Source organism: Oryctolagus cuniculus, chromosome 1 (assembly GCF_964237555.1).
Source record: "Oryctolagus cuniculus chromosome 1, mOryCun1.1, whole genome shotgun sequence".
NCBI classification, from domain to species: domain Eukaryota; kingdom Metazoa; phylum Chordata; class Mammalia; order Lagomorpha; family Leporidae; genus Oryctolagus; species Oryctolagus cuniculus.
In genome coordinates, this window is record NC_091432.1 from 56,906,270 (window position 1) to 56,932,086 (window position 25,817).

Below are 25,817 nucleotides of genomic sequence, written 5' to 3' on the forward strand. Positions count from 1 at the left end.
TGATTTTATTTTTACCTCAGAAATGAGCCAGTCACGAGAAAAGGAAGACAAAGAGGACGCTTTGTAACCGGAAGGGAGTGTGCCGCGCTCGCCTGGGCCCACCCTTTCGACTTGGGTTCACACACACCCTGGTCCTGGGGCCCAGCGAGGCGTGAAGGCCGCCAGTGATGCCAGGAGGGAGGGAGGGAGGGCTTTCCCTGGCACACGGCATTTCCCTTTCAGACGTGCCCAGGGACGCACCCAGCCATGGGGTGGGGACGCGTGAAGATGTCTGGAGTCCGTGGCAGCTGAGACGTGGCTCCGTGTGCTGGTGTCTCGCCACTCTGCTTACTCTGCTGTGGTTCAGGGCCGAGGGTGAGGAAGTGGACCCAACAGACGAGAGCTGAGCCTCGCGGCCAGAGCATCCGGGTTCCACGATGTTCCGTGCCTGCCCTCGCGGGACCTCCGGCTGACCCTGGCTCGCTCACCGGGCCTCTGTTTCCCCCAACAGAGTGAGGGGTTGGACAGGACACTCGCTGCAGTGCTTCCCAGCGCTGATTTCTGTGAGTCTGGGTGAGGTAGGAAGTGAGACCAGACACAACTCCAGTTGTTCCTGCCTGTGCCACAGACTCATCCCGTGGCCTTGGTGAATCCCTCCTCGGCACTGGACCTGTCTAACTCCTGTCCTTGCACAGCCTGCCTCCCAAGGTGGTGTGGAACAGGGACCGTGCATGGAGCTCCACCACTGAGGACCCCCGTCCTGGAAGACTGTGGGCCCAGCCCCCTGATGAAGTCTGCCAGTCTCTCTGAGGCCTGAACCAGTCCCATAGCCCCCTCTGCCTTTGCTCTGATGGTTCAGGTCCAGCAACCAACCTGATGGGCCTGCTCCAAAAGGTTGATTCTGCTGAGCCCTGGGGAATCTGCTCTGTGCCCCGGGGAGGAACAGCTGTGCCAAGGAAGCAGCTCGGACTCCCTCAGGAAGCTCAGGGTGCGGGGTGGAGAGGGGACAGCATGAGGAGGCACCCAGTGCCATGTGAGTGAACGGCATTCTCCCGAAAACAGGAGGAGTGGATTTCCTGTCTGGGGTCCAGGAGGAGGACATGGAACTGCCAGCTGAGGGCGCCACAGGCTGGAGGAGGTGCAGGCGGCTCACGGGGTAGCAGCCCCCAGGGCCAAATCTCTGCAGGCTCTTGAGGCCTGGGGGGCAGTCGGGGCCAGGGAGTTAGCAAGCATTCCACAGTAGTCAAGAACCTTCTGGTCGCTGGGGGCTGATGTTGTTGCATAGCGGGGTAAAGCCACTGCCTGTGACACTGGCATCCCACATGGGTGCTGGCTCAAGTCCTGGCTGTTCCACTTTCTATCCAACTCCCTGCTAATGGCCTGGGAAAGCAGCAGAAGATGGCCCAAGGGCTTGGGTTCCTGCACCCACGTGGGGATCCCGGTCCTGGCTGCTGGCTTCGGCCTGGCCCAGCCCTGGCAGTTGCAGCCATCTGGGGAGTGAACCAGCAGATGGAGGATCTCTTTCTGTCTCCCTCCTTCTTTGTAATTTTCACATAAATCTTTTTTAAGAATCATTTGGTTGTGATGGGAGCCCACCTTGAACTCACCATGTGAAAAAGGGTAATTTAAGGGAGGATAGAGAATCTAAAGGAGGCTGGTGGATGGAGCACGCCAGGGTCCAGGGTGCTGCCAGGCACAGCTCCCCAGGGGCTTAGACCCCATCAGGCTTCAGCTGTTGATTCTGCTTCCTCTGTGTTGGTGCCGAGTGAATCTCTCCCAGGGAGGAATCCTGGAGCAGGGTTTATTGGCCCAGCTGTGGTCAGGTTCTCCCCCTTGGATCACTCTGAAGTTGGGGTCCCATGGTCACAGGGCTGCTGTGTTACCTCAGAAGGCTGGGAAGGGCAGTGTATGAAGGTAGGGACAGAGCTGGGAGCCTGGCCTGCACCCCGACCTGAGCAGGGGACGGTGGCCGGGCCGACCCACGTTCTGGGAAGAGCAGGCAGGAAAGACAGCAGGTTTCCCCTTTTCTTCATAAAAACAAATTTGCAACAACTTATTAAAAATCGATACCATGCAGTAGGGGCACGAGAGAAACTCCTCACTTACATCTGATTCTGGCAGTTCCAGTCTAATTGGAAGCGTTTGTGCACTAATGTGTCGGAAGATGCCTTCCGGGCCGAAGCCTCTTCGGAAATGGACGGTGGGTTTGCCGTGTGTGAAAGAACAGAACCATTGAAGGGCTCGAGTCACGTCTGGGGGGCTCGTTATTCACAGGGAAGTTAATTAAAAAAGAAACCGGTAAACCTACAGTATCAGTAAGACGGAGGGTGTCCTCTGTGGGTTAACCTAGGAGACGGCATGGGCTCAGGAGTCACAAAGGGTTACACACGCTCACTGCTCACAGGCTGATACTTTGTGTCCTGCTATGCTGGAGTAACATTTCTACAGATTTGTTGTGTGTGTGTGTATGTGTGTGTGTTTACAGTTTGTACAATTAGTTGTCTCTTTCCCTTTGAAAAATTAATGTGGTCTTTAAGATTTGGTTTCGGTGAAGTCAAGAAAGTGGGTGAATACTGGTCATACACAGTGAGTGACAACACCGGTTCGTAGTGCCTAAACGGAATGAGTTCAACTCCATTGCGGATGTGTTCACATTTTTTTTTAACCCTAAAAGCTACAGTACCTCCATAACCTCTCTCTGCAGGGAGGGGTGAGGAAGGCTACGCAAAATTGGGAGTGCTTTAAAATGGTGGTGGTGGTGGTGGTTCCCATGGGCCCTTTCACCAAAGCCTGGTGGTGACAACCGTGGATTCCTGACTGCAGTGGTTCTGGGAGATTATTGCCTGCCTGTTGAAGCTGCCTTTAGGGTTCTTTAGGGAGTGAGTGAGCCGCTTGGTTGTGCAGACGTCCCGGGCGTTGTCAATCAGGCCTTTCTGTAGCGAAGAATGAGCCTCTCTAGGAATGTGGGAAAAGTTCCCGGGAGCCTCCCTGCGGCAGGCTGGGCCTGGCCCAGTGAGCCAGTGAGCGACACGCACGTGAATAGGGTCCTGACGAGGGGGCAAAAGGGGGCCTGGAAGATGGAGGTTTCTGAGCACCCTTTCAGGCCGGGGGAGGGGAGGGGGGGCGATGTCCAGATAGGGAGGCCAGGCCTGCCTTCCCAGATCCTGTGGCCGCCCAGGGCAATGAGCCAGACACAGGAAGAAGTCCAATGGAATGCTGGACACAAGAGGCACAGTGGTGTTGTGGAAGAGTCTGGATGGGGTATTAGGAGGCCTGGGGACTTCTGCCAGCTGCCACTCCCCAGCCACGTGATTTTTTATTTTTTTATTTTTTTGACAGGCAGAGTGGACAGTGAGAGAGAGAGACAGGTCTTCCTTTCCCGTTGGTTCACCTTCCAATGGCCGCTGCGGCCGGCATACCGCGCTGATCTGAAGCCAGGAGCCAGGCGCTTCTCCTGGTCTTCCATGTGGGTGCAGGACCCAAGGACTTGGGCCATCCTCCACTGCACTCCCGGGCCACAGCAAAGAGCTGGCCTGGAAGAGGGGCAACCGGGACAGAATCCAGTGCCTCGACCAGGACTAGAACCTGGTGTGCCAGCACCGCGGGCGGAGGGTTAGCCTATTGAGCCACAGCGCTGGCCCCCACGTGATTTTACCTAAGTCCCTTCCCCATCTCCTGCAAGTAGCAGCTCTACAGTACTGCATATAAGAGCAAATTCATGCAGCAACTAAGCATGTTCTGTGGGCACTGTCCCCCCAGCCTTCGGTTAAGGGCATGAATTCAATGTTCCCAGCACCTAGAACGACCAAGGTGGGGCGTTGGGCAAGCAGAGGTGCCTGGCTGTGACTTCCTCGGGGGCCCTGCTCCTGGTTTATGAACTCCGTCCTCCCACGTGGACTGGAGCCAAGCAGTTTTCTCTCTCTCTAGCTTGCCATTTAATCTCTCTTTGCAGGGTGAAGAAGGCCTTGCAGATACACTCACTCCTTTGTATGTCTTAAGAGACAGAGGCCCGGCGAGAGGGAGTACCTAGGCCAAGGTCACATGCACTGGACTCCCAGGCCAGCCTCCTCCTGGAACGTGGATTGAATGGATGAGAAATGGGTTGTATGGGAATGCAGCCCCACAGGTCTCTGGCTGAGACCTCTTGCTGGGCTCCTGCTGTGTCTGGAGGCCCCCAGCGACACACACCACCTGCCTGAACAGAACCACACCCATGGCTGGAAGAAGTCTCTGCTCCAATGTCATTCCCTGTTCTGGAGTCCCAAGTCTGGGACATATGTCTCCCCTGAGTGTGCCCAAGCCCTCATCACACTGAATTGAGCCTGCCTGTTACTGGCTGTCAGTCTCCAACCAGGCTGTGAGGGGGGCCAGGACCTCATATGTCTTGTCACAAGCATAAGCAGTGCCCAGCACATGGTAGGACTAAATGGACGGAGTTGGTCAGGGGAGGGGAAGGCAAACGTTGAGTCGGGTATGGCGACCTGTAGGGGCAGCACTGCCCGCATAGGAGATCTGAGAGGGAGGCGGGCAGGGGAGTGAGTGAGGCAACAGCTTGGCCCTGGGTGACCGTGGGCTCTGCCATTCTGGGAGGGCTGTTGGGGAGAAAGGCAGTGGTTGTGAGCACCCACAATCCCTCAGGGGGATTTTTTGATGACCTGAACCCAGCAGGCCGCTTGGTTGGAGGGGCGGAAGGCTCTAGGGGGCAGGACTGCCAGTGAGAGCTTTGAAGCCGGCCAGGGCTTTGCTGGATACTGGGGTCTGGAGGGCATGTGAGCTGGAGGTGGGCCTGGGGCGCAGAAAGGAGAGGCAGACGCAACTCCCTCGCGTCCCTATTAGATGGCGACTTCGGAGGGCACGGCCTGCATCCTCTGTGTTCTTTCTGCCCGGCTCCAGCGGAGTTGCTAGGGCAGGGATCTGTTGGGAGTGGCTGGGGCAGCCCGCTGTGTGGGACAGCAAGGGTAGGGGTCCTGCGAGCTCCCTTCTTCCTCCCCGGAGAGCTCTCCCTCCCTCGGACGGTGCAGTTCTCAGGGAAGGACCCTCTAGCTGTCCCCAACGTCCTTGCGCGAATCCCCACGTGAGCATGTTTTTGCCGGCGGCGCTGCTAAGCCAGGTCTAGCCACCAGGGGGCAAGAGGAAAAAAACGAGCCGTCCTTAAGGTCAGTGTCCCTCCTCTTCCCACCCACACGCACCTGACGGCCAAGGTGGGCGGGACCTCACCTGGCTCTCACGTAGAGCCGGCTAGCTCCGTTAACCCCTTCCGGCCGAGTCCGAGGCGTCTCCCTCAGGCAGAGTCGTTCCCACAAGAATTCGGGGGTGCACATCTGACAGGGGAGAGGCTGGGGCAGGGTGAGGTCAGGGTCTCCGGGGGAGACTGGCACTCTCCGCCCCTGGGGATGGCCGAAGGGCTGGAAGAACCCCGCTGGGGGGCGAGCGAGGCGGGAGCTGTGGTCACCTGCGCTGGGCCTCGGCGGCGGACGCAGGGGAGAACGCCGAGGCTGTTAGGGCACCCAGACTCGCGGGCTCCCCTCGCCGTCGCGCTGCCGGGGGCCTGGGCCGCAGTCAGCGGTCGGGGCGGGGAGAAGGAGGGCAGACAGAGAGCGGAGGGAGAGACGCGGAGAGTGCGAGCTGGGCGGGGAGACCGTTCAGCGTGCGCCGGGGAGCCCGCCGGGGCCGGGGTCTGCGCGGGACAGCCTTTCCCGGCCCTGACCTGCCCGAGTTCCGGGCCGCCAGGTGTTCAGCTGCGGGCGGGAGCGGGTTCCGGAGCCCCCCCGGAGTCCGCCAGGCTGGGACGCAAGGAGTTCGGCAAGACTGGAGACAGGGAGGGGGAGGAGGCCGCGGAGGAAGGGGGCAAAGAGGAGAAGGGGGAAGCAGACAGCAGGGAGGGGACCTGGCCCCTGGGCCCCCAGCCCCAAAAGAGGCCCTGCCCTCCGCGGGGTCGCGCTCTCCTCCCCCGCCCTGCCCCCGCCCCCGCCCCGCAGCTTTGTGTCCCCGGGAGGGTGGGCTGCAGGATTTCCAGCCAAGCCTAGTCTGCCTGCTCAGTTTTTCCAAACCCTCCAGTCGGGGAAGGCGGGAGCCCTGTCAGGATAAGAGCCCGCCCGCCCCGGCCGCCCCGTCCGACCCCTCGCCCAGTCCCCGCGGCGTCTCCGAACTCCTCTCCCTCTCCGGCCCTGGCCTCTGCGCCCTCTGGCCCCACCTTTACTGGCTCCCGAGTTCCAAGTTCAAGTTGGAGGGGGCCGGGTGGGTCCCACAGTCTGAGAGAGGCGCTGGCGAAGCCACCCGACCGCAGGCGAGACCCTGAGACCTTGCGGGGCGCCGGCCCGGCTGCCAGCCTGGCGCCCGCCGCGCCTCGGGACTCGGCCTCTGGGCCTTCTGGGGGCCCGGGGTCTCCCACCGGGGCGGCGGCGCAGCAGGCTCTGCGCGGCAGGTGCCAGGCCCCGGGGAAGGCTCCGAGGAGGGGCGCTGGCACGGGTCTGCCCGGCAATTCTGTTATGTGATCATCACCCTCCGTTGGGAAGCCAGGCAGCTGGAGAGAGTGGGGGACGCCAGGAGGCCCGGTCCGCTCTTCCTCAAGGGCCCGGGAGGCGTCGCCAGCAAGATGGGGGTGTGGGAGCAGCCCAGCGGCGAGAGGATGTGGGGGTCGAGGGGCAAGTGAGGAGCTCTAGGCGATCCGGCGGCGGCTCCGCAAGCCCCGCCCCCAGCACGCTGACGGACAGCGCCCTGAGCCAATGACTGCGGTCGCTGTGGGGCTCGCGGTTAACTCTTTCTTGGGCGCCCGGTTGTTTGACGGGATAGTCCCTTACCGGGAACGGTCCTCGCGGCCTGGAGCCCTCGCGTCTTCCCTGGCTTGTGCGCGGGACCGGTGAGGGGAACCGACCGGGCAGCCGTGCGCCCCAGCCACGCCGGGCACTCGGGATGCCCCATCTCAGACGCTCTGCAGGCCCTAAGTAAGCCGTGACAGATGTGCGCGCCCGTTTCCAGCGAGGTGTCGCGTGGCGCTGGCACCCCCACTCGCTGACACACCTGTGACACCCCTCGTGACTCAGTGACACACAGATACACCGAAATCGCCGCGGTTCCCCCGCTCGCCAGTAGAGGGAGCCGCTCGATTCCCGCCGCGGGCTGCCCTCAGCCTGTGCTTTGGCTCCTCGCTCTCTCCCGGGTCCCACCCAGAACTCGTGGCTGCCCCTAGTCTGCTCGGCATCCCAACCTGGAGCCTACGCTGGGTCAGTGAGTCACAGCTCCACCCAGGGGAGCGCTCCACATGGCCGCTCCCCAGGACGGGAGCACCGTATGTAAGAGACCCCTTTGGAACCTATCCATCACGCACCCCTACAAACCCCGGTTTCTGGGCCAATGACCCAAGGGCACCATATGACCACGTGGCTGGTCATGTATGTAATGCAAGACTGTGCGTGCGCTCTTCTAGAAGCATCCTGTTTGAGAACTCGTGGCCTGTATTATCCTCCAGGGACCCCGGAGAGAGACGAAATTGACGCCTGTTTCCACGGACCAGGCACTAGTGTAGGTGCTGGAATCTCCCACAGCAGAGCTCCGCCTCTCCGGACCTCGGTTCTCTTTTCCTCCCACCTGGTAGGATCGTGCTGCTGCCACCCGTGACCTAACGCGGTGCGTGCACAGCAGTCAGCAGGCACTTGCAAAGTTCTCTTCGTGGGATCAAAGCAGGATCCTGCCACTGTGCGCATGAAAGGACTTTGCAGACTGTGATGTGTCAGACACAAGCTGGGCTGGGTGGGTGGAGGTCGTCTTTCCAGGTCGGCCTGCCCCCAAGCTTGCCCAGTGCCCAGCGGCTCGCACCGTGGATGCATCAGATCCTGAAGTCCTGTTGTGAGGAGCACAGAGGCCCCAGGGAGTCTTTGGTGGCGACCAGACACGGGCTCAGGGGAAGGAGTTCCAGCATCTGGGTCCTGGGTAGGGTAAAGATGTGACAGGTGTCGGAAGGCAGGGAGGTCAGTGAGGGCTGGAGACCCTGGGAGACCGTCCGTGCAGAGGGGCAGGGGAGCAGCAAATGAATACACTTGCTGGTATCCTTTCTTTCCAAAGCAGGAGGAAACGCTTGTCACCTGGTGATCATTCCAGGGAGGAGGGGGCGAGACCAGTAGGATGGAGGGAAAGTGACATGGGATAGGGAGATGGAAATTCTAGCTCTGGACTCGCCACTTTCTAGCTGTGTAACCCCCCGAGTAAGTCCTTCGGTAAGGCCCGCCTCAGTCTCCCGTAATGGGACCATAACATCATTCTAGCAGGTGAGGGGTGATCATTGACATAACATGTGAAATGCTTTCAAAAAGTGCTTTACAGTTTCTTTTGCATTGCATCCACGGTGCAATAGGGCGCGTGTGTGTGACTGAAAGAGAGAGACTGACACTTGGAGGTTAGGAGCGAGCTCTTTTGAGAAGACAAAGGTTTCACTTCCACAATTTCTCAGCATCCACTCAGCTTTGCTGAGGACCGAGATGAAAACGATCATCTGTGTCCTCCAGGACCTCATGGTCCACCAGGAGACACATGAATAAGGAGATGCTCAGCGCATCCTGGATGCGGGTGGGTACAGGAGCAGAGCTGGGTGCGCGCGGGTGTCCAGGCAACCCCCACTCCTACCAACCAGGGCAGACTGGAGGCCAGGCTTGTCAAATCTCTCCGGAGCCGAGCCTGGGATGCTCCGCCCCGTGCTCGGGAGTGGGGAGGAGAGGAGGGCCAGAGCCCCTCTCTCCGCCCCCGGGCCAACCTGCCTCCCGCTAGCCGGCCGGGCGCCTTACCGAGTCAGACCGCTGGGAGGCTGGGGGAGCCGGCTCGGGCGAGGAGGCGAGCGAGATGGGGGAGCTCTTATTTTGACAGGGGCCTCTCCGGGCTCTGGTAAGAAGGCAGAAGGAGGCAGCCAGAGAGCCCCGAAGCTTATTCAGGCTGGGGAGAGGAGCCGAGCGGAGGGGCGAGCGAGGCTCCGGCAGCGCAGGGCAGCCCGGGGAGGCGGCGGCGCGCGGCGGAGCCAGTGGCCGGACATGCCCCGGACTCGGGGCCGCTGCACCACCTCCGCCGCCCGGAGCCAGCTGGCCGGACGCCCGCACGCCTGGGTCCCCCGGCGCCGCGCCGCCAGGGGGCTGCGACCCGGACCCTCGGCGTCCGACCAACAATAAGCGCCCAGACAGCCCCCTCCCCGCCCCGTGCCCGCCGTCCCCGCGGGCCTCGGGGAAAGTGAAAGGAGGAGGCGAAGGAAGGGAGGGAGGGAAGGAGGGAGGGAGGGAGGAGCCGGAGCCCTGAGGTTGGGGCCGAGACCCCAGCCCCGAGCCCCGGCCCGGGCGGGTGCGCGCGCTCTCCCGTCGCTGCCCGGCGCCCACGACCATGCTCCGCAGTTGGGAGGCAGGAACCCAGGCGCCCCGCGATTCCCGGACACCCTCTCCCGGGCCGGGCTGGGATTGAGATCAAGGCGTCCAGGATCAAAAGATCACCGCCTGCCCGCCTGTGGGGAGCAAACCGGACTAGACTGTTACTGGAATTAAGACTTATTCTATGCATCTGCTCTCCCACAATATGGCGCTGGGAGAGAAGTAAACAGCTTCCGCACAGCTGCCTCCAGTTCAACTAATAAACTGTAGGACTTGCTCCTGATTGGAGAGCAGCGTACTCGGCGTGTGGGCAGCCGAGTTGGGATTGGCGGAGGAGGACTATAAAGGAGGAGAGAGACGGCATGCACCAGGAACATCTATGGGGAACATCTAAGGGAACCCGTGCAGCCCCCGAGAAAGCCGGCCGGCGGTGTGCCGCTCCCCTGCGGAAGTGGGGAATGCGGCCAGGGGGAACTGCCCTTCCACGGAGGTGGAAGGGATAGTAGCCAACCCGGGAAGAACCAGCAGCAAACCCGGGGAGGGCCGAGTAGACGAAAGAACAGCGCAGGGTCCTGTGTTGCTCCTCCACGAAGAGGGGGAGCGACATAATGGTGCCGTGACTCGGATAGAAAACCTAGGACGGATAGGAAACCTAGGACGGATAGCAAACTTAGGAGGGAAGAAATGGGAAGAAACGGGAAGAATTGGGAAAATATCGGAGAGAGAGACTAGCAAACAGCCTAGGGAAAATACCGGAGAGAGAGACTAGCAAACAGCCTAGGGAAAAGCCGGACGGAAAGGGTGCCGGAAGAAGCTATTGAAAGCCTAGGCATAGACTCGGATACGGACTACAGGGGGAAGCTGGGAGGAATCTCTAAGGTCGAAAGCGAAAGTGAAAGCTAGAACAAACAGACTCGGACGCGGACTGTGGGGAGAGGCCAGGAGAAATGAGGGAGGAATATTGTTGGAAGAAAACTTAGGGAAACATACCGGGTAGAGAAAAGTGTTAGGGAAATTGAAGCCGCGGGGGGCAGGCCGAGGCGGAAACGGAAGCCACTTTGGGGTTCTCAAGTTAGCCCGGGAATAGGGGGCGAAAAGTTGAAACCAGAAGCTGAGACGTAAGCCAGATTGGGATCCGTCTGATTAGCCCGGGGAGCAAAGGACGGGAAGCCAAATCGTGGGGCGGAGACGTACGCTGGGTTGAATTCGCCAGGCTAGCCCGGGGAACTTAGATTGAATCCTAGTGGCGGAGACGCAAGCTACGCTGTGTTACTCGCGGAAGCCGCCGCGTGCAGAGAGAGCACGGGGCGTGAATAGATAGGGAACGCTGGCGTAGGCCGTGGTTCAGACGCGAAAGGGTTAAGCGTGGAGACCGCGGAGCGCGCAAAGCCGAGCCGCGCAAAGCCGGGAAGCTGCGCAGATGAGAGAGGCGCGCGGGCTGAAGCGGCGCAGAGCCGGGAACCCGCCGGCGGGGCGAGGTGCCGGAAAGCTGCGGGGATAAGAGAAACAGAAGTTTAGAAGTAAAAGAGAAATAGGAATGCTGGAAGATAGAAGTAAAATGGGAGAAATAGGAATGCCCGGAGATAGAGAAATAGAGAAATAGAAAGGCCTCCCCTCAACATGGCAATTAGAAGGCTTGGATTCGGTCTGCCCGATTAGTGAGGCGATGAGCACCTGGGCGGCTAGCAGCTTATGCGCCGCAGGTCACCGAAGACAGGCACGAATTAACATCAGTAAGGCTTCCCCACAATACCGCAATTAGAAGGCTTGGATTCGGTCTGCCTGATTAAGGCGGTAAGCGCCAGCAAGCAGCTCGACCAGAGTATGAGCTGCAGGTCACCGAAGATAGGCACGAACCAACACTTATAAGTCTCCCCTACAATAAGGCAATGAGAAGGCTTGGATTCGGTTTGCCTGATAGGTCTTGTAAGTCCCCTGCAGGCAGAGCAGAGCATGCGCTGCAGGGCACCGAACACAGGCACGCATCAGCGCCTAAAAACCTCCTCACAACATGGCGAAGAGAGGACCCGGATTCGGTTTGCCTGATAGGACTTGTAAGAGCCTGTGGCAACTCTAGCAAGTAGAGCAGAGTGTGTGCTGCGGGACACCGAAGACAGGCGCGTATCAACGCCAAAAATAAAAAGAAAGGGGGATCTGTGGGGAGCAAACCGGACTAGACTGTTACTGGAATTAAGACTTATTCTATGCATCTGCTCTCCCACAATATGGCGCTGGGAGAGAAGTAAACAGCTTCCGCACAGCTGCCTCCAGTTCAACTAATAAACTGTAGGACTTGCTCCTGATTGGAGAGCAGCGTACTCGGCGTGTGGGCAGCCGAGTTGGGATTGGCGGAGGAGGACTATAAAGGAGGAGAGAGACGGCATGCACCAGGAACATCTATGGGGAACATCTAAGGGAACCCGTGCAGCCCCCGAGAAAGCCGGCCGGCGGTGTGCCGCTCCCCTGTGGAAGTGGGGAATGCGGCCAGGGGGAACTGCCCTTCCACGGAGGTGGAAGGGATAGTAGCCAACCCGGGAAGAACCAGCAGCAAACCCGGGGAGGGCCGAGTAGACGAAAGAACAGCGCAGGGTCCTGTGTTGCTCCTCCACGAAGAGGGGGAGCGACACCCGCCCTCTCCGCACCTCCAACTGTGAATCAGAAGGACCTCAAGCCACCCACCGACCCTGACCTGGTCATGGCATCCAGCTCCGGCCTGGCGTCAGGACCCTCGGACCCGCGCGAGGTGAGGGGTGGGTTGGGGGCGAGGGCGAAAGTCATGCCAGGCCAGCAGAGGTGCGAAGGATAGAGCACCAGTTTGAATTGGGGAGGGGGAAACACAGACTGATTGTCTCTTGCCGGCTGGCACACACTCCCTGGCTGTTTAAGGGATGGGGGACACCCCCAGGGCCGGCAGAGGCTACTCTTGGGCACCCCATCAGGTTGGCAGCCCCAGAGCCCAGGGAGGAGGGCTTAGGGGCAGCAGGGGGACCCTGCCACTCTAGCACAGAGAACAAGGCCGTCCTTGGGCCAGCTGGGGGGGAGGATGTAGTCCCCTCCCAGGCTCCCCCATCCCGTGGGTCTAAGCACCCCAGCCCTCCTCCCCTGGGCTGCAGAGCCAGCGGAAGGAGGTGGGTTAGCATTGGGGGAGCGCCGGGGCCACCCTCTGCCCCTAGCACTGCCTGTGAGCAGCAGAGGCTGTGGCTGCTGGGGATTCTGAGTGGTGTGGGCTTGGCTGGGGGTGGGGGTGGGGGTAGGGCAGTCCCACAGTTCCTTGGAGGTGTCCCCATACTGCTGAAGGGAGGGGGCCCCTGCCTTGGTCCACAGGGGTCCTTGGGGAGGAGAATGTGGGGGAGAGAAGTGAGACTCCACAGGAGAGGGGACGACCCATCCCAGCGCTGCCCAGAGAGGCCAGGTCTGCTCCACTCTCCTCTCTCGTGGGGGCTGAGGAAGACACGAGTGCTCAGAAGTGGGGCGGCTGGAAGGTGTCTGCGCCAAGCAGCGGAGCCCTGCTGGGCTTCTGTCTGTCTGTCCAGCTTCCTTCCTTCCGGGTTGTGCTGATACCCCCTCCCTCCTCCTCCTCCTGTCTGCCTGCTGCTTGGGATGTGTGTTTGTGTCTGTGTCTGGGGGACGGCTACAGCCTGGAGGAAGAGTGTTGCCCTGGGAAAGGGGCTCCCGGGCCCCCTCGGTCTTTCACTTTCCCTCCCAGGCTCCGCGGACCCTTCCCTTCCCGTAGGAGGGCCAGCTGCGCACTGTACCTGCTACAGCCCTGCGACCAGCCCTGAGCAGCTCTCTGCAAGAGAGACCTCTGGGACAGGCAGGCGGGCTTCCACTGCCTACTTCTCCCCTCTCCCTAGCTCTCCAAGGAGCAGCTAGCTACTTCTTTCTGACCTGGGCCACTGGCTCCTCTGCTGGCCCCCAGTGTAGGCTGGGCTGCGTCCTCTGGGTCAGGACCACAATTTCATGGCCCCAGGGGAAGAGCAGGCTCAGGCCCTGTTTTCCTGGTGTCACTCCAGAGGTCCTGCTGGTAGAAGCCTCAGGACAGAGGGAGAATGGGCAGGGGGGGAGACAGGGCATCTCGTGTCAGAAAGGTACCGGCTCCCGGGGGTGGGGGCCTCTGCCTCCTTGGCCCTGGAGGACCAGGCCTTGGAGGCCAGCGTCTGGCCACCTCTTTTGGGGTTCTCTGCTTACCTGCGTGGATCCTGGTGGAGCTGGGCTAGGGGTTCGTGTTGAGAAGGATGCTGGGGAGGGGTGGAATATCTTTTATCTTGAATCCACAGTGACTCTTGTGCCCAGGGTAGGAGGGTCCCGTGGCTAGAGACAGTCTAATTACGGCTATGACAGGACCCTGGGGGGCTGCTGGTGCACTGAGGCCGGCCAGCGGCAGTGAGCACGCCGGTGGTGATCTGGGACCTAGTGACCCTGCATTGGGCCCCCATGACCCTGCTGAGCTCCTAGCTCCTGGGTTATGGAGGAGTCTTGGGCAGTGTACTCAATGTCCATGACCAAGTCCATGACCAAGGCCAGAGACCTGGCGGGTGGCAGTGTTGACTCAGCAAGGGCTGGAACGCTTGGCACCTGCTTTAGATTAAAGGGGGGCTGCCTGCCGGGGTAGGGGGTGGGGAGTGGCTAGGATGGAGCTCAGTGGAGACCAGGAGTGGGGTGGGAGAGAAGCACCAAGGTGGCAGACAGCAGCAGCTTTGGCAGGAGTGGAGGGAACCAGCAGTCACCCAGGCCTGCAGCCTCCCCTCAGGGAGTCTAAGAGGAAGGGCCGGGGGCACCCACCTACTGCCTCTGGCACCACAGGCTGCGGTCCAGTCCCAGAGCCCCGAGGCAGCTCCTGGGAGCCAGGGTATCCGTATCCAGGCTTTCCAGGATCAGCAGAGGCCTGCAAGGAGGCAGAGGGGGGCACTTTGGGCTTCCTGCTGCCTTGCTGCTGGGTCACTCATCCCGGGCTTCCTGGTTGCTGAGACTGGGGCGCCGGCAGGGCCTGGGCACCCAGGGTTGACAGAGAACGGCACCCTGGGCTTTCTTGTACCAGAGCCCTGGGCACTGCCCGGGTGCTGACCTGGGGGAGAGGGTGGAGGGGGATGGCACTGTGGGAAAGTGGGCAGCCGTGGGAGCCAAGCGGGTACAGGCTGCGTGCTGCGGGCAGGGAGCCTCTGCCAGGCCCGCTCTCCCTGGGGTGGGGCCGACTCTTCCAAGGACTGCCTCAACCTGTTGTACGCCTGGCTGCTCCAGCTTGGCATCTGTGCCCCTGCCTGCCAGCTCCAACAGCTGCCCACCCAGAGCCAGCCTGTGGGACCTTGAGAGAGGAGGCCCTCACTGGCCAGAGGGGCTCAGCCGGGGCTTAGCCCGGGCTGGGAGAGGGGTCCTGAGTTTCCTCAAGCCCGTCCTCTAAGTCCCGGAGCTGGAGCCAGGGGGCTGGGCGGCCAGGGCCAGGGGCTCAGCGGCTCAGGGAAAAAGGGCCCCCGCGCTGCACGGGAGCTCCTGAATGTCACTTGGACTGGTGGCCCTGAAGGCGGCCTGGAGTTACAGCCTGGAATCTCCTCCGCTGGGTGCCAGGGCCAGGCCTCCAGAGCCCCACCCCCAGCCTGGCCTGACCTCCCCTGGAGGTTGGGGGAGGGGCAGCAAGGGCATTCTGGCTGCCCTGGGAGGGGTGACTTCCTGGGTGCTGAGCAGATTGCCCTGACTCAGTCTCCCCCAGGGTCTACCCTCTCTCTGGAGGGGAAGGAAGCCCTGGGTGCCCATGGGACGCCCCCATCTTGCTCTGAGAGTGGAGAGCCCTGGAAAACCGGGGTCCCTGAGTCTTAGCTTTCAGCTCCCCCTGGGACTCTGCTGGCTGCTGGGGAAAGGGGGCCAGGGTGTTACTCTGGAGGGGAGAAGCTGGTCGCCACTGCTCTGATGGGGAAGAGGTACAGGCACGCCCCCCCCCCCCCCCTCCTTGCTTTCCCTGTCCAGGGCCAGAGCCAGGGCCTCCCTGTGGCTTCCTCACCAGCAGCCCGGGCCCTCCCTGCCCCTCCCTGCCCCTCCTGACCTTGGTGGCTCTTTCCAGGCCCCCTTCCCCAGGGGCTGGGACTCCTCCTCTCCAGCCCCCCCCCCCCCCCCCCCCCCGTCCTGCAGTGCTCTGGGATACAGGCTGCTGGTCTGTCTTCCCCTCCCCCCCTTGCTCTCCACACCCCCCCCCAGCCTCAACTGGGAATGGCCGTGAATCCAGCATTTCCAGCATTTCCAAACCAAGATTGTTTTGAAATCCCTGAGCACTCCCCACCTGCCCCGACTCCCCTCCCCACGCTGTGCCTTGCAAGGTTGCGTGTTTGAGTTTGTGCGCCAGCACATGGCCCACATACTACCTTGTGTGTGTCCGCATGTGGGTGTCACTTCTGTGTGTCTCCTGAGCTCTCGGGCCTGCCTCCATGGTGTGGGAGTCTCTTTGGGTCTCAGGGGCCACTCCTGAAGAGCTGGCGGTTGTTTCGCTGTGGCAGGGGCTCTGTGTGGGGAGTGTCTGCTGGCCGTGGCTCTCTGAGGTGTGTGCAGGGCTTTGCCCGTCCCCTTGCCTCTCTCCTCCTTCCTGGCAACATGGCTGGCATGTGTGGTCACAGGTCTCCCATAGTGCCCTGGGACGTGCAGTCCTCTGTCCATTGATAGGGACGTTTCCTGGCGTGGGGCCCAGGCTTCTGGCAGGTTCTGTGGTCCTTGAAGAGTGAGCGAGCAGGCCGTGGAGCAGGGAGACTGTGGGATACACCAGCTGGTGCCACCCCTTGTGGACACCCAGCACTTTGAAGTGTCCCTCCCCATTCTGTGTTCTGATGACATACAAGGGCAGGGCGGGGAACCGCCCACCCGTGGGGTTACTTGCTTCACAGAGGGCTTGGGGACAATTGTACAGACATTCAGGAATGCAGACCTCTCCAGCTAGAGACAAATACAAAACAAGACCGGACCCTCATACGTACAGCCCGTGGAGCAGCGAGAGGGGCCGCCTACCCCTGTAGCCCTGGTCCTGGAAAGTCCTTCCTGCTGTTTAACCTCCTTGCCTCTTGCTGCAGCCAGACAGTGATCTGCAGGAGGGGAGGAAAAGGGTGGGGTGGTTTAGGTGCTGGAAGCTTCATTATCATACTCAGTCTCCCATCCTGGGGTCCCAGGCGACTGGAGTATGTGAACAACTCAGTGCAGGAGAATAGGGCCAGGACACCGGCTGTTGGGGCCCAGAGCCAACAGAGGAAGCGCAGGAGGTGGTCACAAGGAGAAACTCTCCCTTTTACACCCCCCGCAGCCCCTGGTCCCAGAGTGCAGAGGGAGGAAGGGAGGGGTAGAGGCACAGGTTGGTACAGTGCTCAGTGACCCGGCACGGGGACGGCCTTGGCAAGGAATTTTCAGTTTGTTTCTCAATGTCTGTCTCTGAGACACGCACACACACGTCACTACAGACACCTTCGGGAGATGAGCCCAGAAAAGTCACCCAGGTGGCCACGGGGCCAGCAGTGCCAGATGGGGCCTGTGGACCCAGCCGCGTGCTGGCAGATGCCCTGTGCTGCTTGCCCCCTAGCCTTGGAAGCCGAGCCCAGCTGCGGGCCCCCTGCCCAGCAACTCCGGCCTGCCTGGGAACAATAGGCGGGAGAGGGTTAAGTCTGGTTGGCAGGGACACCCCCACCCCCACCCCAGTGCAGTGAGAGAAAGGGAGGGGCGGTTAGCAGCTTGCTCTAGTTGGCTTCTCTCCCAGAATTCTTCGGAAAAGAACTCCCCTTTGACCCCCCCAATACAAACTGAGCCCAGCCACCAGCCTCCCTCCGCCTGTCGTGGGGGCTTCAGCCAGCTTCCCCTGCTGCCTCCCTGGGTCCTGGCCCTCCCACCCAAACCAGGGCCCCGGGCCTTCGTGTCTTCAGGGGACCAGGGCCCTAGCTGAGGAGCTGTCATTGTTATGTTGGAGCCACAGCCGTTCTTTTCCAGGGGTGGCTGGCCCTGGGAGCCTGGCTCACCAGGTCCCCCCCAGTGCCCTCCCCTCTCAGGCCAGGTCGTGGGAGTCCTCCGCCCCTCCTCTCTCCCTGTGGGGCCAAGCCGTTGGGAGCACGGAGGTCTTCCAGTGCCTTCTCCTTTCCTGCTTCCAGGGAGGGGGAGTGGCATGGTGGAGCAGCTGGATCAGGCCTGGCTGCCAGCCAATCCACAGAAGTCCTCGTGGTGGGGGGTGTCTGAGCAGCCCAGATGTACGTGTGTACATGTTTATGTGCTGGGTGTGGGGCTGGGACCGGGCTGGGAGGAGCAGGGGCCTGGATTGCTGGTGGGGGCTTCCATCTGTGACCCTCTCTCCACAGGGAGCCCCCATCCCGAGCCTGAGCCTGACACCCACTAGTCCCGAGGTGAGAGGTCCGCGTGCCTGCATACATCCTCCTCAGCCTCCCGCTCTGTCTGCAGTGGCCGCGGCGTCACCCCGGCTTAGCCTCCTGCTCGGCTGTTTTGTCTTTGGGGCTCCCTCTGGGCTCTCTGTTCCCACTTCTTCCCTTCATTTCCCTCCCCACCCCCTGCGGGGGAGGCCTTCTGGGGCTGCCACTGGGCCAGTAGCCTTCAACAACCTGGAACCTGGTTGCTTGGAGCTGGGAGTGGGGGCAGGGCTGGGTGGGCTGGGTCCAGCCCAACTCCACTGGTTCTAGCCCTTCTCCAAGCTTAACGTCGTCTTCCCTCCCCCTCCTCCCTGTCTCTTCCACCCCCATGGGAGGCGGGAGATTCGGCTGATCACCCTGGAGGGCAAGGTACTATTTCCTGTTCCTCCCAAGTACTTGCTCCTTGCTCCCCTTATTGGCTTTGGCCCCCTCTGGCTGAGTCAAAGCCACCTCAGTGTGGTTTCTGCCCCGTGTAGGCAGAGGCACACACCCACACAGACCCCCCCGACACGCACAGACACATGCACACACATGTATAGACATACATGCATAAGCAGACACACATACAGATACATATGCATAAGCTTGCACAATGCATAAGTTTACACACATGTAGACACGCACATGCACAGATACACACAGCAGACACACATGCACAGGCTCACACACATATGCATAAGCAGACACATACACACACAGCCTCCTCCTCCCCTCCCTCCCTTCCCTCCTTAGCAACAACTCCCTGAATTCACAACAAACCCTCCTGTGGGCGCCCAGTCTGACTAGGGAAGCTGGAGAGAGCTGAGGACAGGGAGGAGGTGCTTTGTAGAGTGCCCTCAGGAGAGAGGGGCTTCTAGTCCTAGGCCCCCCTGGCTCCCTACTGGAGGCCACTCCCCCTTGACGCTTGGGACAAAGTGGTCCTGCTTCCAAATCCGGCAGTGAAAAAAGTGGGGTGCAGTGGACAGATGTGGCTGCAGGTGGGTGGGGCGGGGCGGGGCTTGGATTCCACCTCACTAGGGAGTCCCACTTGACCTATGACCCCCACCTGGGGGGAGCGGAAGAGTGAGCAGCAGCATCTCAGCAGGGCCCCTGTACTGTTGTCCCAGTAGCTTGCCTTACTCCTCTGACCAACAGGGACCCTCGTGTGTGAGCACATTGCAGACTGGGGATGGGCAGGACAGGGAGGCCCGAGAACTTTGCTCTCTGGGAGCACAGAGCGGTGGGACACTTGTGTTGGGGGTGGGAAGCCATGCTGTCTCTTTGATCTCTTTCCTGGGCAGGAGCTGTGTTCTTTAAAGACCTGGTACCCATCAGGCCTGGAGGCAGGGTGTGGGGCTGAGAGGGAGGCTGGACCCCCATTCTCTCCCGGAAACGGAGAGGACTGTCACAGTAACTCCGTATTTTGCGATGGATGGGAACCCAACTGCTGGAGAGTCTGGTTTCAGATCCTGACTTTTCTAGAGGCTCTGTGCCTTGGGCAAGTTGCTTAACTTCCTTGTGCCTCTCTTATCTGTAAAATGGAGATAACAAAAGTACTTTCTTAGGCGCTGTTCTGACAGGCTCTTTGGGACAACATCCGGCATCACATGTTGGGCTCCCGTGAATTTGCGTGGCAGCTCGGCTTCCAGTCCAGCTTCCTGCCAAGGTGCATACGAGGAGGCAGCAGGTGATGGCTCAGGCACTTGGGTCCCTGCCGCCCACATGGGAGACCCGGATGGAGTTCGGGGCTCCTGGCTTTGACCTTGCCCAGCCCTAGATGCTGTGGAGCATTTGGGGAGTGAATCAGTGTATGGAAGATCTCTTTTCTGCCTCTCTGCATTTCAGTAAGGTAATGTTTAAAAGTTAAGTAGTGCATGTAAAGCAGCTGGGTGGGGGTCAGTAAATGTTAGAGATTCCGCATTATCATTAGTCACTGCTCTTCCTAGGAGTTCTTGACCTTCCCAGGGGCTGAAGCAAGGAAGAGCTGATGGTGGGGCGGGGCGGGAATGCTTCAGAATCCTGTATTGAATGCCCTTCCACACCCACCTTCTTGTTGCCTTGTTTTCCCCACTGTTGATGTCAGCTGACAACTTTAAAATTTTTTGTGTATTTATTTGAGAGGCAGAGAGACAGAGGACAGAGAGCTCATAGCCACTGGGTTGCTCCCCAGACGTAACAGCTGTGGTTGGGCCTGGCTGAAGCCAGGAGCTGGGCACTCAATCTGGATCGCCCACGGGGTGGCAGAGACCCGACTACTTCAGGCATCACCACTGCCTTGCAGGGCCTGCGTTAGCAGGGAGTTGGAGTCAGGAGCCGGACGTGGCAGGAATCAACCCTGGCACTCCTTGGTGGGACACGGTCCCCTAACCAGCATCTTAACCACTATGCTGAAGGCCACTCCCTCCAGGCTGAGGTCTTGGTTGCAAGTTTACCAAGTAGCCAGAGGCCTGGAGGAGGACCTGGGGAGGTTCGGATCTGTTGCTTTCCCTATCTCCCCAAGGCTGCTGGGGCTGAGCCTCCCCTCCCCCAGGCCCTTTGCTCTGTTCAGCTTCAGCGCCCCTCCCAGCCCTGCTGCTGTGTTCTTTTACCAGGCAGAACAAGACATTCCCTCCTTAAATGGCTTCAGCGGTTGCCTCCTCTCCTTCCTGGCTTAGGGGTCAGCGACCTTCCTTGGGAGGAGGAGTGGCAGCTGTGAGAACTGCCCCAGGGCTCAGGGTACCCTGTGTGCCCTGCCTGGGTGTACAGGGGCAGTGCCCAGGCCTGCGATGTGTAGAGAAGCCAGGCACCTGAAGGACACAGCTGGCAGCCAGGGGGTGTCCTCAAGGTGTCCAGTGGACATCTGACATCTTCCCCTGGGGGGCGTGGGTGAGCGTGGGCTATGCCAGAGAAAGTTCAGGCCAGGGACAGTGTGCATGGGGCTGGGCGCCGGCGTTTCCAAAGGCCCTGGCATGACAGTGGCATGGTGGAAGGGCTGAGGCCTGGGAACTTCTGTGCGAGGAGCCCTGGGAGTGGGCAGCAAGGGTCGGGAGCCCACTGTAAGGGGGGCTGTGCAGACAGGTGGGTGGGATCATGTGGGGACTAAGACGTGGCAGAAACACCTGGGAAGTCAGGCTAGAATTCTGTCACAGGGGATGTGGCTATGCGCTGGGTCAGAAACTCCACGTGCCGCTTTCCCTCCCATCACCTGAATACCAAGGCCAGGGACAGAGGTGAGCGGCACCTCTCACGATCACACTACCCCTTGGCCTCTGAGCTCCTGGGCTTGAAGGTCCTGGCTTCCACCAGGGACACAATTGCAGCTCCATGGAACTGGACGAGGGACCCCCCTCCCCACCCATGGGGGTCTTCATGCCGCTGAACCGGGAGCAGAGCGAAGGGGTAACCGACTCTGATTACGAGAAGAAACTGGGGTGCCACTGCTCGGTGGAGGGAGGGGGGCTGCATGTGGAGCAAAGGACGTCTGGGGTGCTCCTCAGAACGCTCACGTGCGGTCACCAACCTTGGTGACATCCAGGGCGATCAGCAAAGGTGGGACCTTGAAGCACACAGGGACCTCGGGAGCGGCACTTGAGGTCACCACATCAGAAACACAGCCCCAGCCAGTGAGAGTACAGGATGTGTGGAGTGAGGAGTGGGAGAGAAAGTGTGAGACGTCTCTGCGGGCACACGACCCCTCCAGGTCCAGGAGGGCAGCAGCTATGACCATTTTCTTCCCTGTGTGCTATGTGTGTGCGCTGTGTACTGTGTGTGTGCCGTGTGCTCTGTGTGCTGTGTGTGTCCTGTTGTAGGACCCCAAAAGCGGTGTCCTCTTGTGACGACCCCAGAAACACAAACTCCGGACCAGACGATGCAATAGAACAGGAGGTAACTTTATTTCATTTGTACAAATGGGCCCCCTACTGCTGCAAGCAGCAAGCAAGTGAGAGGAGCCCCGAGCAGCTATCTCACACAGCTTTTAAAGGGCAAAACCACAAAATTAACATATTATAGGCTGGCGTAAGTTCATTGGATAATTTTCAGTAGCGGGCCTTGTATGGCAGTCTGAAGTGGTAATGTCGGTGGAAAAGTACTAGGTCAAAGGGATACATTAGGGGAGGGGGTCTCTAGGAGAGAGGAATAGGTTGCTACGTGCCTTGCAGCTTTCTTTGTTAACCTTGAGCAAGCGTAGGGAAGGGGCTTATCTACAAGGCAGGTGTTCTGTGTATCTCTGGTTAGTAGCTGACTGCTTTCTCTGTGAACCGGTTTACTCCCCATTTCCCAAGGCCGTCTCTGGAACGGTTTGTCTCAGGAGCCCCATTGTTTTTTATGGTGGCTCTTGGCTCCTTTCACTGTGTACTGTGTGTGCTGTGTGTGTATGCTGTGTGTACACTGTGTGCTGTGTTTGTGTATACTGTGTGCTGTGTGTGCTGTTTGTGTGCTCTGTTGTACTGTGTGTGTGCCGTGTTTGTGTGTGCTGTGTGTGTGTATACTGTGTAGTGTTTGTGTGTGGTGTGTGTGTGCTGTGTGCTGTGTGTGTGCTCTGTGTACTGTGTGCTGTAAGTGCCATGTGTGTGCTGTGTATTGTTTGTACTGTGTGCTCTCCATGTGCGCGCTGTGAGTGTGTGCTGTATACTGTGTACTGTGTGTGTGTATACCATGTGCTGTGTGTGTGTACTCTGTGTGTGTGTTTATAGTAAGCACCTCTTTATCCTTTTCCCCATGCAGTCCTTGGGGGACGGGATCCTGGTGGCGTTGGACCTGGGTTAAGTGTGAAGACTGCCCAGAGATGGAGACAGTGGCTGCTGGGATTCTGCATCTCTTCATTTTGGAGACAGGCTGAGAAGGTTAAATGCAAACATAAGGGTTCTTTCCTTCCTTTTTTCTGTTTCTTAAAGATTTACTTGCCTATTCAAAAATCAGAATCAAAGAGAGAGGGAGAGACAGAGAGACATTTCCCATGCATTTGTGCACTCCCTGAGTGGCCACAATGGTCAGGACTGAGCCAAGCCACAGCCAGGAGCCAGGAGCTTCATCCAGGTCTCCCACATGGGTGCAGGGCCCAAGGACTTGGGCCATCTTTAGCTGCTTTTCCAGGCCATAGCAGTGAGCTGCAGCAGAAGTGGAGCAGCCAGGACACAAACTGACGCTCAGATGGGATGCTGGCCTCACATGTGGCAGCTTGACTGGCTATGCCACACCGCCAGCCCCTATTTCTTCTTGTTGTTTTTTTTTAAATTTATTTACTTCAAAAGCGAAGAAACAGAGGGAGAGAGGGATGAAGAAAGAGATCGCCCAGCCCCTGGGTGCATGGCTGCCTCAGCCAGGTCTGGGCCAGGCAGAAGCCAGGAGCCAGGAACTCCATCCAGGTCTCCCACATGGGTGCAGTGGTCCAAGCACTTGAGCCAATCCTGCTGCTTTCCCAGGCACAGTAGCAGGAAGCTGGATCAGAAGTGCAGCAGCTGGGACTGAAACCAGCATTCCAGTATGCGATGCCAGCCTTGAAGCAGTTGTTTACCCACCACACCACAATGCTGGCCCCAAGAGTTGTTTTCCTTCTGCACGAAACACATGAGTGTGGTGAATGGAAGTTGAGAAGCCAAAGGGTGGCTGTGTCTGCCCTGCAGGGACTCATTTGATGTTGTCTGAAGATGCTGCCCTTTGGGGGCTGAGGTAAAGCTGCGCCAAGGACAAGGGGCTGGGACAGGGAGACCTCTGTCACAGTCTGGAGGGACAGGGTCCAGGCAAGAGGGGACCCCCAGGGAGCAGAAGCCAGCCCTGGCTGGCACAGAGTCTGTCTCCAGGCACTTTCTGCATTTTTTCCCCTTTGTCCTCCATGCACCTGGACACTCTGTTGTTAACACCCAGTCTGGATACAGTTGCACTTGGGGCAATTGAAGCAATGGCCCTGGGCTGGCCCATCCTCTTAGAGCCAGCCAGGGTGGCCGCAGAGCTCTCTAGTGATGGCCAAGGGGAGCAGAGTCCTGGGTGACAGCTGAGACACGGGCATCCAGGCACCCCCCCACACCGCAGGGGCTAACCCTGGAGAACGGGGTCTGATTTGAGGCCAAGGCCATCAGTGAATGGACGTCTCTGCAGAGTCAGGGAGAGGGAACAAGGCAGAAATGAGACTGAGAGATTGTATTACCCCAAGATGTGGTTTACTCCCCTTCTTCCCTGGCAAGGCTCTCCCCCCACCCCCACCAGCTTATTAACGACAGCAAATTAGCTGTGATTGCAACATTGTCTCCAATGTGAGAGGAGAGTAGTGGTAAACAAGCTAGCAGGGTTTAAGGAGGTAGTGCATCCAACAGGGCAAATGGGCAACTCATGTCTGAACCTACATTCTGACTGACTGGTGCTTCTCCTCCCCCAGCTTCTAGGATATTGCTGGGCAATGGGCTTTCTGGGTGTGAAACTTGTAAAAATTCTCCCAGAGTTTTCTTCCCCAATGTTTTCCCGGGACATCTCCAGGGGGCAGGCTGGGACCACCTAACTGATGGGGACATGGGCAGGATTTTGACGTGCAAATGCTGGGCTGTTCTCCAAGGCGTGCTAAGGCTGCTTGTTCCTCCCCCAGCGAACTCCCTGTCTTCCCTTAGGCCTCTTTCACACACACACAGGCTGGTGTCTACCTGCCTACCCAACAGAGCGGCCGGCTGCCCTCTGCAAGCCAGGTCTCTCCGGCCCCACAGCAGCAGCCCAAGCAAGCCTCCTCGGCCTGGAGGAGCCTCTGGGCCCCGCCCAGTGAACTTCCAGTTCTCCAGGATCGGCCAGTGACCGCCATCCTCGGGAGTCTCCCTGCCCCATGGGAACTCCTGGGATGCCCTGCACTTGCCGGGCGCTGGCGCTGTCCACACCGCCTGGAAATCACTAGTTCAGTGTTTCAGGTGTCACTTTCAGCATCGTAGCCTCAGGGCGGAACACGAACACAAGTCCTGTGTGCAGCATGAAGGGCCCCAGTGAGGCAGCAAGGAAAATGGAACAGGCTCTCTGCCTGGTGTCCCAGAGCGGGAGCCCCGAGGGCGCGGCCGCTGAAGGCAGCATGACCACTCCGGGACCTTCAGGGGGCAGACGCTTTGGGGACAGGCTCTGAGGAGCCGCGCCTTAGGCTCCCCATGAGCTGCCCATGCACGGTGGACTGGAGACGCTCTGCTCTCGGCCAGTGGTTGGTCCCAGCCATCCTAGGCCAGCCTTGTGGGATGAGCACTCAGCGCCTGTGCGGTCCCTGACCACCGGGACAGAATTCCCCCAACTTTTTGATATCCGGGCAAGCACCTGAAACAATACCTCCAGGGCGCTCTGGGGTGAAGAGACAAGGCTGCCCAGAGTGCGAGGCAAAAGGAGTGGCGCTCACCACCTGACTTCCAGCAGCACACGAAGGCCCCAGCCCTGGCGGCCCACTGGGGAAGCTCTCCTTGCCAGGAGCTGCCCAGCACGCACATGGGCACAGGTGCTAACCATGCCCTGTGAACTATGACCACAGGGTCAGCCTAGGTTGAAACAGCAGTAGGGGGGCCAGCGCTGTGGCATAGCAGGTAAAGCCACTGCCTGTAGTGCAGGCATCCTGTATGGGCGCCAGTTCAAGTCTGGCTGCTCCACTTCCAATCCAGCTCTCTGCTGTGGCCTGGGAAAGCAGTAGAAGATGGCCCAAGTCCTTGGAGCCCTGCACCCACGTGGGAGACCCAAAGGAAGCTCCTGGCTCCTGACTTCGGATCAGTGCAGCCCCGGCCGTTGCGGCCATCTAGACAGTGAACCAGCAGATGGAACACTCTCTCTCCTCTCTCTCCTCTCTCTCTCTCTCTCTCTCTCTCTCTCTCTCTCTCTCTCTGCCTCTCTTTGTGTGTAACGCTGGTTTTCAAATCAATTAATTAATGAAAGAAAAGGACAGCAGCGAGGCCTTCCAAAAGCTCGGGACACTAGCTTAGGGCCCCCAGCACTTCCCATCATAGTGGGAGGGAAGGCGTGGAGAGCTTGACTATGCCCGCGGCCTCCCAGCCACGTCCCGCCCCACCCCCGGCGTGACAGTGTGTGCAGGAGCCTGGGGAGGCGGGCTTGGAGGAGACTGCCAGGGCTCAGGGCCGTCTCAGGACAGAAGCCCCGGGCCGCCCTGCCTGGTGAGCAGGGGAGAAGGCCAGGGGAGGCGGCCTCTGTGAGGCTGGGAGCA

General features: G+C 59.8%; 1 protein-coding gene and 1 long non-coding RNA gene across 2 annotated transcripts in view; one reads left to right on the plus strand and one right to left on the minus strand.

The window, feature by feature from the left end:
• LOC138849593 (uncharacterized) overlaps positions 1 to 6,908 on the minus strand; it is a 12,805-nt gene extending 5,897 nt beyond the window's left edge. The window contains exon 1 of the long non-coding RNA XR_011388534.1: positions 6,780 to 6,908. This is a non-coding gene — a long non-coding RNA (uncharacterized lncRNA). The remainder of the gene's footprint in view (positions 1 to 6,779) is intronic.
• LOC138847631 (protein SPT2 homolog) overlaps positions 2,144 to 25,817 on the plus strand; it is a 33,447-nt gene continuing 9,773 nt past the window's right edge. The window contains exons 1-4 of the mRNA XM_070066925.1: positions 2,144 to 2,179; positions 5,336 to 12,063; positions 17,630 to 19,523; positions 22,379 to 22,497. Coding sequence (XP_069923026.1) covers positions 2,144 to 2,179; positions 5,336 to 6,277 — 978 coding nt within the window. The 3' untranslated portion in view covers positions 6,278 to 12,063; positions 17,630 to 19,523; positions 22,379 to 22,497. The remainder of the gene's footprint in view (positions 2,180 to 5,335; positions 12,064 to 17,629; positions 19,524 to 22,378; positions 22,498 to 25,817) is intronic.